The following is an 18,292-nucleotide window of genomic DNA, read 5'->3' as shown; positions in this document are numbered from 1 at the left end:
TGTATCAAAGTATTTAACATCCTGATATTAAAAGGTTTATACTCTTTTGAACAAAGATGAACTGTTTCTTATACATCACAGCAAAGAGCTTTGAGGCCTTCATTTTTGAGTCAGTGTACCACTGAGATATATTTAAACTTGGGGGTCAAACAACAAGCTCCCTGTTTCACTGATTGATAGGTTGTCTTTTTCTCATCTATTTCTAGAGCAAGGTGATTCCATATATGGTGATGAGATATGACCCTGTAGGATGACCTTTCTCTTGTCTATATAGACACTAGCTCATAAGTATAGATCATACTTGGACTGCATAAAGAAATGTGGAATCATGAAATTAATTTAATTTGGCAAAATCATATTAATTTGTGCACAACTTAAATTGTTTGAAGCTCGTCCACATAGCGATTATTACCATATTTTCCAGCGTAAAAGATGTTTTTTTTTTTCATTCAAAGTTGAGTGTGTGAACAATGTGGGGACTTCTCTCATTGTAACACCATGATTGATCACATGATCAACCAAAGTGGTTCAGATCTCATCAGAGATTACAGTCCTTTGCTTTCCTCTTCCTCCTCCTCTTCCTCTCACTCCTCTGGCTCCGCCTCTGTTTCCAATGTTAGCATTTATTGGTCCAAAACATAAACACTCACCTGTTGCCCTTTTATGCTGAAGCTCTGATTGATAATTAAAAACCTTTGTGACAGGTGTTTGGTCATGTGATCAGTCAGTGAGCATAGTAGAGGGGTGCATGAGTTACATGTTGTGGTCATTGTGTCTCAAATAGCAGTATTTGTGTTTAACAACTGATAAAAACTGTAACTGTGATTGTCCCAAACATCCTGGTGGTGTAAAGCCTGATCTGAAGTGTGTTTTTAATGTGATTATTATTACTAGGACTACATTCAAATCTGAAAAGGCTCTGGAACAAAGACAGGTTTAGCTGTTGGTGTATTTAATTACAGTAACTGGTGATGCATCACAGCAGAATGAGGGTAAACTGGTTTCATATGTTTTATACTGGGAAGGAATGAGGGTGTGGAGGAGTCCTCACCTCACACACACACACACACACACACGCACAGTCACAGAGCAGACACACACACACACACTGATGAAGAACTGACCAACATCTGAAACAGGAAGGACAGCAGACCTCCAGGAACAAACTCTGTAGAAAAAAGGTTTGAGTCTGTGTGAGAGAGAGATACATTTATGTATTTATAGATATTCTGTCCATGCATGGATGTATGTATATATACATATGTACATGTACTGTATGTATATATACATATGTACAGGTACTGTATGTATATATGTATGTACGGATGCACATGTGTGTCTATTTGGATATATGTTTTTATTTTTTTGTCTTTACAAGTCATAGACATTATAATATAGTAAGTGTGTGTGAAATAATAATAATAATAATAATAATAATGGTATTGTGCTGTTAGAGTGTGAGGGGAGGAGCCAACAACAAGTTAATAATAGACTAATATGTGGGGGAAAGGCAGGGGCGTAGCACCACATTTTGGGTTCTGGGTACAAACCATCTTGTTGGGCCCCTCCTGTAACTTTTAATATCTACACTCATTTTCACCTGGAAACTAAACTAGTATTATTATATAAACTTTCTTTTTTCTTTACATTAACCCAGAAGTTTCTGGGCCATGACCCCATTTTAATATCACAAATGTCCAGCGACCCCTGGGACATTTTTTTTTCGAATTAGTTTCTGAGTATGTTTATTAAAGTGTGTTATTAAAACAGAGTAGCCAGGATTATGTATTTATATACTGTATTTTATTTGAACCAGATTTATATGTTTGAGAATGTTTACGTATAGGATACAGTTATTTGATATTTATTGTCTGTGATGTGTATTTGAAAAACAATAATTAAAAAAAAAGTTTTCATCTACTTTTTTTTTAATTTAATTTAATTTTTTTAATTACGAGACATTTAAACCCCATTTTAATTCCAGGCTGACCCCACATGGGGCCCTGACCCCAAGGTTGAAAAAACTGCAATAACCTAATGACTCCATATCCATTAATTGTATTTTATAAATCTGTTCTACTATATTTTAATAGTTTATTGAATATTGTGTTTTTGACATACTTTTGCTACAATTTAAGGGGCGGCTGGTAATTTTTAAATGATTTATTTATTTCTTTTTTGGGGGGGGAGGTATAACTAACACGACTTACACATTCATTCATTCATTAATAATAATAAAAAAAATATATATATAAATTAAAGGAAGAGGGATCAATGATGGTTTCGACATCTAGCAGGAGGAGGCTAACCCACAGCCAATGAGGTCCCCCAAGCACCTACCCCGAGGACGTTAATAATAATAATAATAATAATAATAATAATAATAATAATAATAATAATAATAATAATAATAATAATAATTTGAATAATAATAATTGTATTAATAATAATAATAATAATAATAATAATAATAATAATAATAATAATAATAATAATAATAATAATAAATACAATGGGGGGAATAAAACTTTTTGAAAATCAAAGATACATAAGATTATATTAATAGTAACAATAGTGAATATGTTGTCATGGTTGGGAGGGTTACTTTTAAAAAGTAATTCAGTACAAATTACAAGTTATTTGTTAAAAAAGGAATCAGTAACTTACTCTTAGTATCACTATATTAAAGTAATGTAACTGATTACTTTTGGATTACTTCAACACCAAACCTGCAAATAAAGACATAAAAGGATAGAAAACGTGTAACCTGCTCACTGTATTATGAACAATTCAGTTGAATCACTGACCTAAATCACAGACCACACCTCTGGGATGGTCACCTGTAATTCCTGCTAGAAGGATCTGTGGCTAACGGCGCTAACACAACCAATATGTCCAAACATTTGGCCACACAACACGGGGTTATACTCAAGTAAGCTGTGTCTGTGACATACTTAGCAGCACCAGTGCTAGCACTAGCATTAGCACAGCAGGTCAAATTAAACAACTGGCTAACGTTGTGTGATAATGATTAAAATAAGGTTAATTAATTATCCTCAGCCAGGGGTCTGCAACATGTGGCTCTGAAGCCTTATGTGGCCCATTGACTCTTTTGTAATGGCTCCCTATAGCTTTAAAATAATATTGAAATAAATAACTATTTTCTCACAGAGGTTTTTAATGATTAATGACTTTGACACCAAATAAAATCATGATATAACAATTTGTTAACTTAAAAATAAATCACATTATGCAATGACTCAGCACTTTCCTACTTCACCTCCTGAAACATCTACAGACCATTAACTTTCCAACACCTGTGGTTAACCTGAAGTTTTAAATCCCTGGTAAGATAATTAAACCAACTAAAGACTATTCTAGAAGTAAATATACATTTTAATTGTGTGGGAACAGATTCATTTACCTGCCAACATGTCGGCTAAATATGTATGTTTGATATGTGGCAAGAAATTAGCAATTAGCATGTGTTAACTGACATTATGTGTTATCAAATTCAAGTTACTCACTCACACACACACACACACACACACACACACACTCTGCATGTGCCTGGTGCCTCATAATAATGTAGCAGGACTGTGCAATAATGCCATGATGTTATATTTTTATTCCTTCTATTTTGATGTGTCTTTCTGTATTTGATTCTTATTTATTGTCTGTAGGTTTTGTGTAAAATGACTCTGTGCAATAGATGATGTGTTAGCAGCTTATTTATGCAGCTTGGAGTCCAAAAGTCATTTACCTACGGGGACACCACAGTGTATCGTGTGGTATCTTTAGTGGTTTCCATGATAATAAGGCAGTTGATGATTGACTATTGTCTAAAGTCTACACTCTGCGTGTGTGTGTTTTATTGTTCTTTAATCCTGACATTTCTCATTGTGTACATTGTGTTTAAGTTTTGATATATTTGTAGTTTGTTCATTTCTCTAATGGTGTTTGCTTTGTCGCTTCTACTAGAGTTTCAAGTAGATAGTTTATTAAATTTGTAGTTTTTATTATTATTATTCCCTCTTCCTTTAACTACTCCTGCATTTTCAACACATTTCAACAAGTTTGGTGTCAAACTGTTCAAATAATTTAATTTATGCTGTTTTAAATAATGTCTAACTTTTCAACTTTTTTTTTTTAAACTATTTAACTTTTCATTTTTCATCCACATTCGAATATTTTAAACCTTCAACAGTGAACTTCAGCTGTTCATCCATTCTTCAACTGATTTCAACCTTTAACATGTTCATCTGTCTGTTCACTTTCAGATAAAACAATCAACACATTTCAGCTTTTATCAACTTTTTCAATGCTAGGCAAGTGCTAACACTAGGCTAATGCTAATGCTAATGCTAATGCTAAGCTAATACAGTGCCAGCACCTGCATCCTCATTTATATTTTCTTCAGGAAATGTAAATATTCTACTTTTCATTGTTTAGTAGTGAATATGTTGTTTTCTTTTCCCTGGGATCCTCAGCATTATCTCCTCTTCTTCATGGTTAGCCTTAGCACTGATCATCTTATACTCTGTTCATTATCTTCCTTTTTTTGTATGAATGCAGTTTTTAATGGTTTTAAAAAGCATTAGTAATAAAGTCACTTTTGAAATTAATATACAGGCTTGAGTGCCTTGTGTTATATTTTGTTGGGTGAAAGTCCAAAGGTGGCGTTGTCCTCCATCTTTGTCCACATACTCGTGTCACACTGAATGCACCAATCTGATTTTTTCACCTCCGATACCGATATCTGGTGTTTTCTATTGGTTGATGCCGATCCGATACATATATGAATTACAGTCAGTGCAATTAACAATGTAAAATTAAATAATGAAGGATCTGAAATTGAGAGAAAAAAAAAACAGCTTAACTAGCTTGGTTGGTAAACATTAAAAAGAAACAGAAATTTTCTTTTTAAAATGGTTTAGTAGAGCATTTAGCGTTAGCATTACATTTAACGTTAGCATCACAGTATGTAGAATTTAGGATTAGCATCACAGTGTGTAGCATTTAGCGTTAGCATCACAGTGTGTAGCACTAACTCTCATCCAGTCAGTGTGCTGTTAAACTTCAGAGCTCCAGATATTTGTTGTGAAACTCAGAGCTTTGACATCTTTTATCTTCTCTAATGTGTGTTTACACTCTTTACCATGATACTCAGGTAGCGCTGTCTGTCTCACACTCATATCTTCAGCTCATCATCTCGTGACGTGGAGATGGGTCAGGATTTGGTGAAGGAACAACATGAGATCCAGACTGAAGATCAGAGGTGAGACCACGTCAGAGCTCAGCACTCACACCTCTGTACATCAGTGTTACACTGTGTGTGTGTGTGTGTGTGTGTGTGTGTGTGTGTGTGTGTGTGTGTGTGTGTGTGTGTGTGTGTGTGTGTGTGTGTGTGTGTGTGTGTGTGTGTGTGTGTGTGTGTGTGTGTGTGTGTGTGTGTGTGTGTGTGTGTGTGCGTGCGTGCGTGCGTGCGTGCGTGTGTTCAAGGACCAGGAAGCAGCTCACACCTGAACCTGGACCTGGACCCAGCTGTGTGTCCTTTAGAAGTGACCAGTCCATGAACAAAGGCATTAACTTCAAAGGAGGTCCATCTACTGACCCACAGTGAGTCCACATAAAGAAGGTTGCTGGTTGTCTTCCTGATGGTCCAGGGGCCTCATTTATTGATCCGTTCATAGAACTGGTTCTAAATACGTTCAGACCAATGAAATGTAGAATGTGCACCAGTACAAAAAGAATCAGTATTTATGAAGCGTGTGGACAGAGGTCGTACACACAGCAGTGTTGATTAATCCCACCTGTTTTAAAGCTAGCACACGTTCAGGCTCATTTACATTAAGACACGCCTCCAATTGACCATATATGGTAGCAGCTATCCCTTTAACCCTCCTATTATTCTTGATGTCAGTTTGACCTCATTCAATGTTTATCACTCAAAAAATAATAGACTTTTTTTTTGCTCCATATTTCATGACTTTTCTTAATTTGATACAATTAATTGAACAAAAGATGATCATGATGATATTTATTCATTGTGATGAACATATATTACACACATCGGTGTAAAACGTGTGTGTGTGTGTGACTTTACATCTCCCCACCTACAGAGGCAGAGTTGATATATGACATTGTAAAGTAAAACTGATATTTCATTTTTTCATTTTTAAACATGTGAAACCCCTCACACACAAAAAACAACCACAAAAACAATAAAACCACAAAGTAAAAAAAAAATAAATAAAAACTCATCCACTGTTAAAAGAGGAGTGAAACTTTATAGTGAATAACTCCATAGGAATGTGTATGAACTGTGTATGAATGATGGTGGTGGTCAGAGGGGCCGTAGGCACCAAATGGTAGCCACACTTCTGTCAGTCTGCCCCAGGACACCTGTGGCTATAATGTAGCTTACCACCACTAGTATGACTGGTGTGAAGGAATAATTGTTTCTGTTCACGCTTTGAGTTTTTATTATTATTATTATTATTATTATTATTATTATTATTATTATTATTATTATTATTATTATTATTATTATTATTATTATTATTAATGTTACAAAAAAATAACAGAAATAAGTAAATGAATCTATAAGGGGGGGGGGGGGGGGGGGGGGGGGGGGTCACCAACATCAATCACTATGGTTCATTGTGTGAGAGTCATGAATGTTCACCACACATTAGAAAAGATTTAGATGAAATATTTTCCAGATCCACTAACTGTAAAAGTGAAAGTTTGACCTGATGGTGGCGTTGCAGTAAAGGTCAAAGGTCATATCATCACCACAACCAATAGGTTCATACTCTAGTGCTCATTAATGTTGTCAGTAAATTTTGAGAAGATTTAGATGAAAACTATTCCAGATAAATGAATTCTAATGTAAAAGTTTGTCTTGATGGTGGTGCTAGAGAACAGGTCAAGGTTTTATTATCAAGGCTTTATTTATGGATTCAACAAATAAACAAAGTGTCTGACACTAAGGCCCTATGCTACTAATCTAGATTATTATATCCTGGATTAAACTCTGTTAGCTTCAACTAACCAAACACTCCCTGTCAGAGAGATGCTGTCCTACGAAGGTCGATAACAACACACTAATTATAGCCAAGTGTTTTCAGCCTGGGTACGTGCACGTTCACATGAAAGGGGTGGAGCTAGCAGTGTCTGACCAATCACTACAATGGAGAAAACTGGCAGAGCGAGCGTCTTTGCAGGAGTAGGAGCTTATGATCTTACACTTGCTGTATGAAAGGAGCTTCTTTTTATAAATAAAATGTGATTGATTGATTGATTAAATAAATATCATGAATATATCTCCATGATGACAGTGAAGAGCAACAAAGCAACAATAGTGCTGCGCACCAGGAGGCGGAGCTTTTATACTCCCTCAGATCTGATCCACTTCATAATCTGGTCTGACCATGTTAAAACGTTGTTGTTTGTTCCTACATGTAACACTTTTTTAGTGACAGTTGGTGGCAGCGTGGGTAACATTTGGTTCAGTTTGTCTCAGATAGTGTGAACTGTAGCACCTGGAATACAGTGTGTGATGACATTAAATAATCTGATGTTCCTTGTTATTGAATCACCAATAATGAGTGACTAGGAATGTGTGTGAACCTGTTACACTGACCAGGAGCATCTGATGGTGAGAGGGTCACTGATGGCTGCTAGGGACCCTCCATCGTTGGGGTCTTTCTGCATAGAAGCAGCTCTGCAGCAGGTGGAGTAGAGCGGTGTTTGTTGATGTCTGTAGGGCTGTACGTGGAACCAGAGTGTCTCTGTACTGCTGCTCTGAGAAGTTTTAGATGGGCTATGGAGGATTTGGACTGATGGGAATTCAGTCCCTGTAGTGGTGGAGACGTTTTCCTGGTGGTTGTTTCAGTCGCTCAATTGGACTGAGTCTGTCTTTATTTTAGTATGAGAGGGCTTCAAAACTATTATGGAGAGTAAGCAGAGGAGGGACAATATAAATAATTAATTTCACAGTATTTTCCACCTTTAATGTGACCTATAACCTGTACAATACAATTGAAAAACGAACTGAAACGTTTCAGGGAGATGAAGTAAAAATAAATAAATAAAAACTGAGAGAATGAGGTTGCTAAAGTGTGTACACCCTCTTATACAGACCCTTTATAAAAAATTTGGATATCATGGAAAAGTTGTTTAATTTCTATAATTTCATTCAGAAAGTTAAACTTTCATAGATTATAGATTCAGGGTTCACAGTTTAAATGATTTCAAGTATTTATTTGTTTATTTTTATTCTAATGAAGTGCTAAGAGCCCACACATGTCAACCTAGAGCATCTTGCTTCGGCTGCACAGTGACACACATGCTGGTTTGACCATGTCCTTCACCTACCTCCTGACCATCTGACCAAAGCTATTCTCCAGTTTGACTCAAGGGCAGCAGGTTGGAGATGGCCAGGAGGCAAGACCCGCCCACAATGGGTCAACATCATAACATGCGATCTCAGACAACACAGACTTGTTGTGGAAGATGCAGATCTGCTGGTACGGGACCGCCAGCTTTAGAAGAAATTGGTTCACCTGGACCGCCCTCACCGCAGGAGCCTTAGTTAATTAGTTTTATACGTGTATGGTGTTTTCATAATTATTTATTATTTTTGTATATATATTGTGTTTTAAATATTTGTCCTATTTAGTGTGGTGTGTTAAACAGCCAGAATGAAAAGTGGCTCATTGAGAGTGGTAAGCACCCCCAATAAAAAAAAAAAAAAACATTTTGATGGACTATGTTTGTTATTGAAGTGGTGTTGATGTAAATCTCAGCAAACAGTGGAAGGTGAAAGAGAAAAGGCTTTGTAGGAATGGTCTCCAGTGTGTAGGTGAGTCTTAGACAGCATGTGATCTTCAGATTTATGAAGGATTGAAGCCAAATAAAGCCTCAATCCAACAGACTTGTTCTCCTGTTCAGTGGAAACATGCTGAGATGTTCCACACGTGAGCTGAGCTCCAAAGGCTGCTCCACACTCACTGCACTGTGGCTCTGCAGGACATCACCCACTGTTACTGATGTTCACATGATGTTAGCAGAGCTTCCTGTGCTTTCCTCCAGCTGCTCCTCAGCATGTCTGAGTGTCTGTGTCTTCTCCACAGCAGCTTGGAGGGTGTGGATGGTTCCTCTGGAGCTGAGCCTGACTCCATCTTTACGGTGTGTACGTCTACAAAGACACTAAACCTGTGTCAGCCTGTGATCAAACCACTGTACACACACACACACACACACACACACACACACACACACACACACACAGATGATTGCAGCAGGCCTTCACTCATCATCACCTTTAATGTGTTTGTGTTCCAGCTGCTGGAGGACAACATCATCAGCTTTGTTAAGGCTGAACTCAAACACATGCAGAAGATTGTGGATGGAGATGATCCAGAGTGCTCAGAGAGTCAGATGGAGGGTGAAGATGAGGAGCAGAGGAGGAGCAGGGAGGCCTTTCTGAACATCATACTGTATTTCCTGAAGAGGATGAAGCAGGAGGAGCTGGCTGAGCGTCTGCAGAGCAGTAAGAGCATGTGGTAGTGTTGTGGTGGTCAAGACCGGTCTTGGTCTCGAGACCAAATTTTAAAGGTCTTGGTCTTGTCTCGGTCTCTGAAGCATTTTGACTCGGTCTTGTCTCGGACTCGGGATTTTCCGTCAAGGCCGTTCGAGACCAGCACTAATTCCTGCTATTTTTAAACTTTTTTATAATGTGATAATAACACGGAGAAGAACGGGATAAAACAATCCTTTATTCATTATTTAATCCACCCTGTATAATAACCACAACCTTCCTTAATGTGACTTAGTGACATGTGTGACACTCATACGTGTGTGACTACGGTGTCAGTTTGGACCGCGGAGCGCAAGGGTTTGAGTTTGTTTTATTTAGTTTCACATCTACCTGTAGCTCTATGTTTTTTACACTGCTGACAACTTGTTTGTAGTTTTATTTCAGAAAGTTTCACTTTTACAGTTACAGTTGGAAACCTTTGTTAATTTAATATCCTAGTTACATTACAGCAACCAAATTAAACTATATCAACTAAGTGAATTAATAAAAATAACCTGTGTAAAGGCTTTTTCAAACTAAAAAAAATTATCTTGTGAAATCTGTGACAACTCAAAGAACCAGAATCAAGAATCATTATTTCTTGGCAGAAATGCTTTTAAACACTTGCTGTACATTCAGCTGACATAAAAATCTTGTTTTCAAATATGTAGAATAATTGTGAACTTATCAGTAGCAGTAGTAGTTTTAATATTTTAGTTAATTTTTTGCTGGCACCTTTTTTGTCCATCAAATGTATTTAAAATAAACTAAAATTAAAGAGAGATGTTATTTAACTGTTGAACCTTGTCATAGTTTTATTTATTTATAGATTTTTTTAAATTGAAAAAAAAATGTTTATGGTCTTGGTCTTGGTCTCGGCTTGTCTCGGTCTTGGTCTTGACTCGGTCTCGGCTCCCAAAAGTCTTGGTCTTGTCTTGGTCTCAGTGCATTCTGGTCTCGGGCAAGTCTTGGTCTTGGATAGTGTGGTCTTGAACGCAACACTAGCATGTGAACATCTTCACAGTGAAGAACATCACATGAAGGACACAAAGCTGGCTTTTCTTTTTGAAAACACAATTCAATCAGTCACATTTAATCTGAGGAACCATCCAGACTGAGAACATCACACACTTTGATCTCCAATATTCAAACCTGCTCTGACTTCTCCACTCTAACATTAAGTTTGTCTTCATTCAGGAACAAAGGCTCATCAATACCAACGTGAGCTGAAGTCCAAGCTGAAGAAGAAGTTCCAGTGTGTGTCTGAGGGCGTGGCTAAAGCAGGAAGTCCAACCCTCCTGAAGGAGATCTACACAGAGCTCTACATCACAGAGGGAGGGGGTGGAGAGGTCAACCAGGAACATGAGGTCATACAGATAGAAACAGCATCCAGGAGATCAGACACAGCAGAAAGAGCCATCACACTAGAAGAGCTCTTTAAAGCCCCTCCTGGAAGACCTCGACCAATCAGGACAGTGATGACAAAGGGTGTGGCTGGCATTGGGAAAACACTCTTAACACACAAGTTCACTGTGGACTGGGCTGAAGATAAAGCCCAGCAGGAGGTCCACTTCACATTTCCACTGACCTTCAGAGAGCTGAACGTGCTGAGAGGGAGGAGCTTCAGCTTGGTGGGACTTGTTGATCACTTCTTCTCTGGAAGCAAAGAAGCAGGAATCTGCAGCTTCCAGGACTTTCTGGTTTTGTTCATCTTGGATGGTCTGGATGAGTGTCGGCTCCCTCTGGACTTCCTCAGCACTCAGACCCTGACTGATGTCTCAGAGTCCACCTCAGTGGAGGTTCTGCTGATAAACCTCATCAGAGGAGAACTGCTTCCATCAGCCCGCCTCTGGATAACCACACGGCCTGCAGCAGCCAATCAGATCCCTCCTGAGTGTGTGGATATGGTGACAGAGGTCAGAGGGTTCACTGACCCTCAGAAGGAAGAGTACTTCAGGAGGAGGTCCACAGATGAGGAGCAGGTCAGCAGGATCATGTCCCACATCACGACGTGTCGTAGCCTCCACATCATGTGCCACATCCCTCTCTTCTGCTGGATCACTGCTACAGTTCTGGAGGACATGTTGAAGAGCAGAGAGAAGGGAGAGCTGCCCAGGACTCTGACTCAGATCTACAGCCACTATGTGGTCCTTCAGAACAAAGTCAAGATGGTGAAGTTTGATGGAGGAGCTGCCACAGATCAACACTGGAGTCCACAGAGCAGGGAGATGATGGAGTCTCTGGGAAAACTGGCTTTTGAGCAGCTGCAGAAAGGAAACCTGATCTTCTATGAGAGTGACCTGACAGAGTGTGGCATGGACCTCAGAGCAGCCTCAGTGTGCTCAGGAGTGTTCACACAGGTCTTCAGAGAGGAGAGCAGCCTGTACCAGGACAAGGTGTTCACCTTCATCCACCTGAGCCTTCAGGAGTTTCTGGCTGCTCTTCATGTCCATCAGACCTTCATCAGCTCTAAAGTCAACCTGCTGGAACATCAACCACAGAATAAGTCATTGATGCTTTTATTTCAAAAACCAATTCTGAACCTTCTCCATCAGAGTGCTGTGGACGAGGCCTTACGGAGTCCAAACGGACACTTGGACTTGTTCCTCCGCTTCCTGCTGGGTCTTTCACTGCCGACAAATCAGAGGCTCCTACAAGGCCTGCTGACACAAACAGGAAGTGACTCACAGACCAATCAGAGAACAGTTAAATACATCAAGGAGAAGCTGAGTGAGAGTTTGTCCACAGAGAGAAGCATCAACCTGTTCCACTGTCTGAATGAACTGAATGATCGCTCTCTGTTGGAGGAGATCCAACAGTCCATGAGATCAGGACGTCTCTCCAGACAAAGACTATCTCCTGCTCAGTGGTCAGCTCTGGTCTTCATCTTACTGTCATCACAAGAACATCTGGATGTCTTTGACCTGAAGAGTTTCTCTCCTTCAGAGGAAGCTTTTCTGAAGCTGCTACCAGTGATCAAAGCCTCCAAGAAAGCTGAGTATGTGACTTTAGAACATGTTTTTAATTCTGTCACAGACAAACATCTGTAAGGTTTTTCTGATTCTTCATCAGCTTGAGTTTCTGTGGTCTCTCAGAGAGAAGCTGTGCAGCTCTGTCCTCAGTCCTCAGCTCTCAGTCCTCCAGTGTGAAACATCTGGACCTGAGTAACAATGATCTACAGGATTCAGGAGTGAAGCTGCTGTGTGAAGGACTGAAGAGTCCTCACTGTAAACTGGACTATCTCAGGTCAGTGAGATCACATGTTCCATCAACATTGTCCTGTTCCTGGTCTCCTCACTTGTTTCCTGAGTTGTGGATGTTTTTCTGAATCCAGTCTGTCAGGTTGTGTCATCACAGAGGTGGGCGGGGCTTCTCTGGCAGCAGCTTTGAGCTCCAACTCCTCCAGTGTGAGAGAGCTGGACCTGAGCTACAACCATCCAGGAAACTCAGCAGTGAAGCTGCTCTCTCAGAGACTGAACACTCTGAGGTGAGACATATCACAGCAGCTCATCACATGTTCACATCAATCCCCATCACATGTGTGACAGAGAGCTGTATCAGAGGAATGTGATGAAGGTGTGAGAGGTGGGACACTAAAGGAGGAGGACTGGGACAGGTTAGAGGGATGAAGGACAGAGATAAGAAGGTAGTGAGGAGTGAGGAGAGGCTGGTGGAGAACTATGAGGAGCAGATGAAGGAATGACAGAGAAGATCAGAGGAGGTGGAACCAATCAGTGAGGATTGTGTTCATAAAAAATTTAAATATATCTTATGGAATTACATTTAAATATTTTCTCTGACACAAGTTATCAAGTCAAAAAATTAGAGATGAACCAAAATGTGAATTATTGACTGAAAATTAAAATAAATTTCCAGCTCTAAATGTTACTAACCACTAAAATTAAAACTATGCACTTGTATAAATCAAAACTAATGCTTCAAATAATCAATCAATAAAAGGTAGGGGATTTTTTTCCAGATACAATTTTTAAGTTTTTGGTTGAAATTTTCTTAATGTTCTGACAGAAATGAAGATCTTATGAGCTCTGAAAAAGGAACAAAGAAAATCCATCATGTGTATCAGCTGTAAACCTGTAAAAACGTTGACCAATGAAAAAAGATGGTTCGTTTTTTTATTAACCAAAACGCGTTATTGGTGACAGACTTAAAACAGAGTTTTTAGTCACGTTTTTTAACATACAGTTTATAATGATAAAGTTTACTGTTTACTTATTGCTGAATGAGACGATGGAGTTTCTAGACAATACAAACAATGAGCTTAGATCCACTTCTGCAGCAGCTGTGCTCATGCATGTGAGTGAGACGGAGCACAGAGGGGAGGGGGGTACGCTACATTCAAAATCATGCTAGCTTTCAAAAATCACCTACCCTGCTTTTAAAATATGAAAATATTTATTTACCACAGACATTCCAACGATGCATAAAATAAAATAAAATAATAAAATGTTTAACTTGACCCACTCATACAATTATTAAAACAGAAATATGTATGTTTTTAAAACATTTTAAATCTATTTCAAACTGTAGACTTATGTTACAAATAATAATTGTTAGAGTTTTTGAGCTAACTCTGGTGTTCAGTACCTGAGATTTCATACAGAGAGACATAGTCAGAGGTTTTGCTGAATCAATCAATCAATTTATTAGAGATGAACAGAAAATGAATCAACAAGTCATAACAAGTCAATAGAAGAACAGACACTCATCTAAAACACAGCTGTGGTCCTCAGGGTCTGCTCACTCCCTGGACCCCAAACATAGATTTATCAGTGTTTTTATATATTTAGAAATCAAATGATCAGCTCCTTGTAATTAGTTAAAAATGTCATTTACTGGTGATTTAAAGCAATACAAATTATGTTTAAGATTTGTTGATTTATTCATTATTATTGATCATTTAGGGGTCTATGGTGTCTGTTTATGTGATTTATTTAGGTATATAGAACATGAGTTGTTTAACATGTATTAAGTTTAATTTTAAAATATAATTATTCTTATTTGTTAATGATTTAGACTTTGTGCATTTTGGGTCAAACTAACATTTTAGTGTTAATCTGATTGTCTTGTTTATATCTGATTTGTCTCTTCGTTTACGTACATGGTTGTGTTGTTTTTAGATTTAGATTAAGTTAAAATCAGATGTTCTGAAACTGTCCTTGTTCTGAAAATGACAGCTAACAAGTTGACCTGAATATATTTTATGAATAGATTTATTGAGTATAAAGATATATAATTATAGTATTACACACAAAAAGAAACCATGAATAATAATCCATTCTAACATTTCCTCTCTTCACACTGTTTAACAGTGTGACTATATAAAATTATGAATACGACAAAATATTTAATTCAGACTATGTTTTAATATGTTATATTAACGTTGTTTGGAAATTATAATATCAGGTTACTTAAAGTAAGGTTGTTAATTTATTTTAACGTTATTTTTCCTTTAATTTTATTTCAAGTTATATTCCTATTTTGTTTACTATTGTTAGAGTGGGACAAAAACTTTTATTTAACTTTATTACATTTATTTGGATTTACTGTTAGACTATGTTTTAATATAAGAAAAAAGTTATAAGTAGAACAGAACAGAATACAAACATGATTTGTGTTTAAATTGAATATACATAGTAAACTTGAAATAAGCCACTTATATTTATCTGTACAAACAATAACTGAATACATGCTCATCAAAATCAATCTTATAAAACATCACATGATTACAAAAGGTGTTGTAAGAATTATTCAATACATATTTTATAATTTCTTTATTACATACAACCACATAGTGAGGTGAGTCTATGATTGCTATGTAGTGTGTGTGTATTTTATTTTAATATCACTTCTCTTTCCATGTGAATGTGAAAACCCACAGCAGGAACCTTAACTGATTGATTGATTGATTCTTATTTCTTAGTGAGGAAAAATACATTCACGGTCCTGCCTGCCCACAGCGACCAATCAGGAAATGACTTTCAGAAATTAATATCAATCTTTATCAAATTTATATGGAAGCTTTTGAAGCACAAACGACAAAAAATTGATTATGATTTTTTTAAAATATTTCAAGTTATAATTTCTATCTAATTCTATCCATGTCTACATATTTATTTATCTATCTGAGGATATAAATACACATAAGGGTTTTAGTTGTGAGATTTTTTGAACATAAAGAGAGGAAAATGACAATATTTTACACAGTTGTAACATAATATTCAAACTGATAGTCAGATCAGTCAGATCAGATTATTTATCATTATTCTTATTTCATACTTCATATTATTATTATTATTATTATTATTATTATTATTATTATTATTATTATTATTATTATTATTATTTCATATTATTATTATTATTATTATTATTATTATTATTATTTCGATGTCATGTTTTTGTAGGAAACAGTTTGTTCTTTCTTCTGAGTTTAACATAATCAAAACTATCTGGATGGAGCCATTTTGAGTCTATAAGTTTTTATAATGTGTGTTTGGCTATTTTCAAAAAACAAAGTTGTCCTGATTTTTTATTTTATTTTATTATTACCCAAGAGGTTTTTGGTAAATTGTCATTATAACAAAAGTATTTTGTGTTGTCATATTTGGTGCCTTTGGAGATCAACTTATTTATTTATTTATTGACTTATTTAAGTATTTGTTTACTTATTTCTTTATTTAATTCATTCATTTTTATATTTATTTGTGTCTCAGTCTTCATTTATTCATTTAATTCATTTTTAGCCTATTCTAGTTGTAAAAGTTAAAGTAATAAAATATATTTAAACTAAAGTATTTTATAATTATTATTTCTAGTGTTAATTATTTGTGTAAAGTTGTTCAGCTAATGTTCAAATCTATGTTTCTTTTTCTTTTTTTTTCATGTGTGTGTTTATGTGTAGATATATATGTATGGGTGTATATGTATTTTATCAATCTCTATTTATCAGTTATATATGGGTGTGTAATTATATGTGTTAGTGTATATATATGTACATTTATGTGAATGTTGTGAATGTTGAAGTTTTAGATACAAAGTCATAAATATATTTTATCAAGATTATTGTTATTATTTATTAAAGAGAAGTGTTGAGAGGTTAGTAAATTATACTCCTGTGAATATGTATTGATGTCTTATGTTTAATTTTCCTTTTTATTATGTTTTTGAAATAATCACTATATACAGTCAATCAATAGGTTTGTTTATTCATTTATTTATCATTGTAATGTATTAGAATTCATAAGACAAATGTATTTCTAAAGGGAGAATTATGATTTAGTGTGTGATATTATCCACATTCAAAAACTAAAAAGAATAAAAATATGTACGACTACTAAACTTATTTAAACTACAAAGGACCAAATAGTGTAAATATACATATATATAATAGTGTATAGTTAAGATCAGAGGAGGTGGAACCAATCAGTGAGGATGAAGAGAGGAACACTTTGAAGGAGATGAAGAAGGTGAAGCTGTTGAAGACAAACCAGTAGAAACATGGAGAGCTTGATGGAGATGGCATCAGGTTTCTGAGCAGCACTTTGGACTCTTTAGGTGTGTAAATCACTGCCTGTGTTTGCTCCTGCAGGGCGGACCATGGAGGAGAGCAGAGGATCAAAGCTGGTGTGAGGAAGTGTAAGTGTGTGTGTGTGTTCATTCAAAGTGTCCTCATGAAGCTCTGAGTGAATGAACATGTCAGTGATACAGAGACAATGAAGCATCACATGATCAACTGTTGTTTCTTTGTGTCTCATCAGATTTCTGTCACATTCACCTCGACACAAACTCCATCAACAGAAAACTCAGACTGTCTGACAACAACAGGATGGTGACACGTGTGGAGGAGGAGGAGCTTTATCCTGATCATCAGGACAGATTTGATTCCTATCAGGTTCTGTGTAGTACTGGTCTGACTGGTCACTGTTACTGGGAGGTGGAGTGGAATGGATATGTTTCTATAGCAGTGAGTTACAGAGGAATCAGTAGGAAAGGAAACAGTGATGATTGTTTGTTTGGATTTAATAATCAGTCCTGGAGTCTGAGATGTTACAGTGGTTTTTACTCCTTCAGACACAATAACAAAGTCACACGTACCTCCTGTTCCTGTGGTTCCTCTGGTAGAGTAGGAGTGTATGTGGACTGTCCTGATGGACGTCTGTCCTTCTATGAAGTCTCCTCTGACTCTCTGACACTCATCCACACCGTCTGTACCTCCTTCACTGACACTCTGTATCCTGGGTTTGGGATTTGGTTTGGTTCCTCAGTGTCTCTGAGTCCTCTGTGAAACAGACAGACAGACAGACAGACAGACAGACACAGCTACACAAACAGACAGACACTAAGACAAAGAGACAGACAGGCTGACAGACACACTGACAGACAATCAGACAGACACACAGACAGACAGGCAGACGGACAGACTGACAAACAGACACACACAGCTACACAGACAGACAGACACACAGACACACAGACAGACAGACAGACAGACAGAAACTTAGACAGACACACAGAGAGACAGACACATAGACTGACAGACAGGCAGACAGACAGCTACACTGACTATGTGTCGAAGTGTCCTTGGGCAAGACACTGAACCCTAAGTTGCTCCCAGTGGTCGACTAGCGCCTTGCATGTCAGTCCTGTCCCACTGGTGTGTGAATGTGAGAGTGATTGGGTGAATGA

General features: G+C 37.1%; 1 protein-coding gene across 1 annotated transcript; it reads left to right on the top strand.

Annotated features, from left to right (window-relative positions):
* The first annotated feature begins 671 nt into the window (after positions 1-671).
* LOC114459848 (protein NLRC3-like) lies at positions 672-17,995 on the top strand. The gene is made up of 9 exons (XM_028441999.1): positions 672-1,181; positions 5,171-5,278; positions 5,503-5,607; positions 9,312-9,559; positions 10,784-12,584; positions 12,659-12,832; positions 12,921-13,073; positions 17,196-17,242; positions 17,365-17,995. Exons 2-9 carry the CDS (start codon positions 5,226-5,228, stop codon positions 17,889-17,891), a joined length of 3,108 nt encoding a protein of 1,035 aa, XP_028297800.1. The 5' UTR covers positions 672-1,181; positions 5,171-5,225; the 3' UTR covers positions 17,892-17,995.
* Positions 17,996-18,292: the final 297 nt, after the last annotated feature.

This window comes from Gouania willdenowi, unplaced genomic scaffold (genome assembly GCF_900634775.1).
Source record: "Gouania willdenowi unplaced genomic scaffold, fGouWil2.1 scaffold_358_arrow_ctg1, whole genome shotgun sequence".
In the NCBI taxonomy this organism is placed as follows: domain Eukaryota; kingdom Metazoa; phylum Chordata; class Actinopteri; order Blenniiformes; family Gobiesocidae; genus Gouania; species Gouania willdenowi.
Note: the sequence above shows the minus strand (reverse complement) of the source record. Positions and strands in the feature narration are given on the sequence as shown.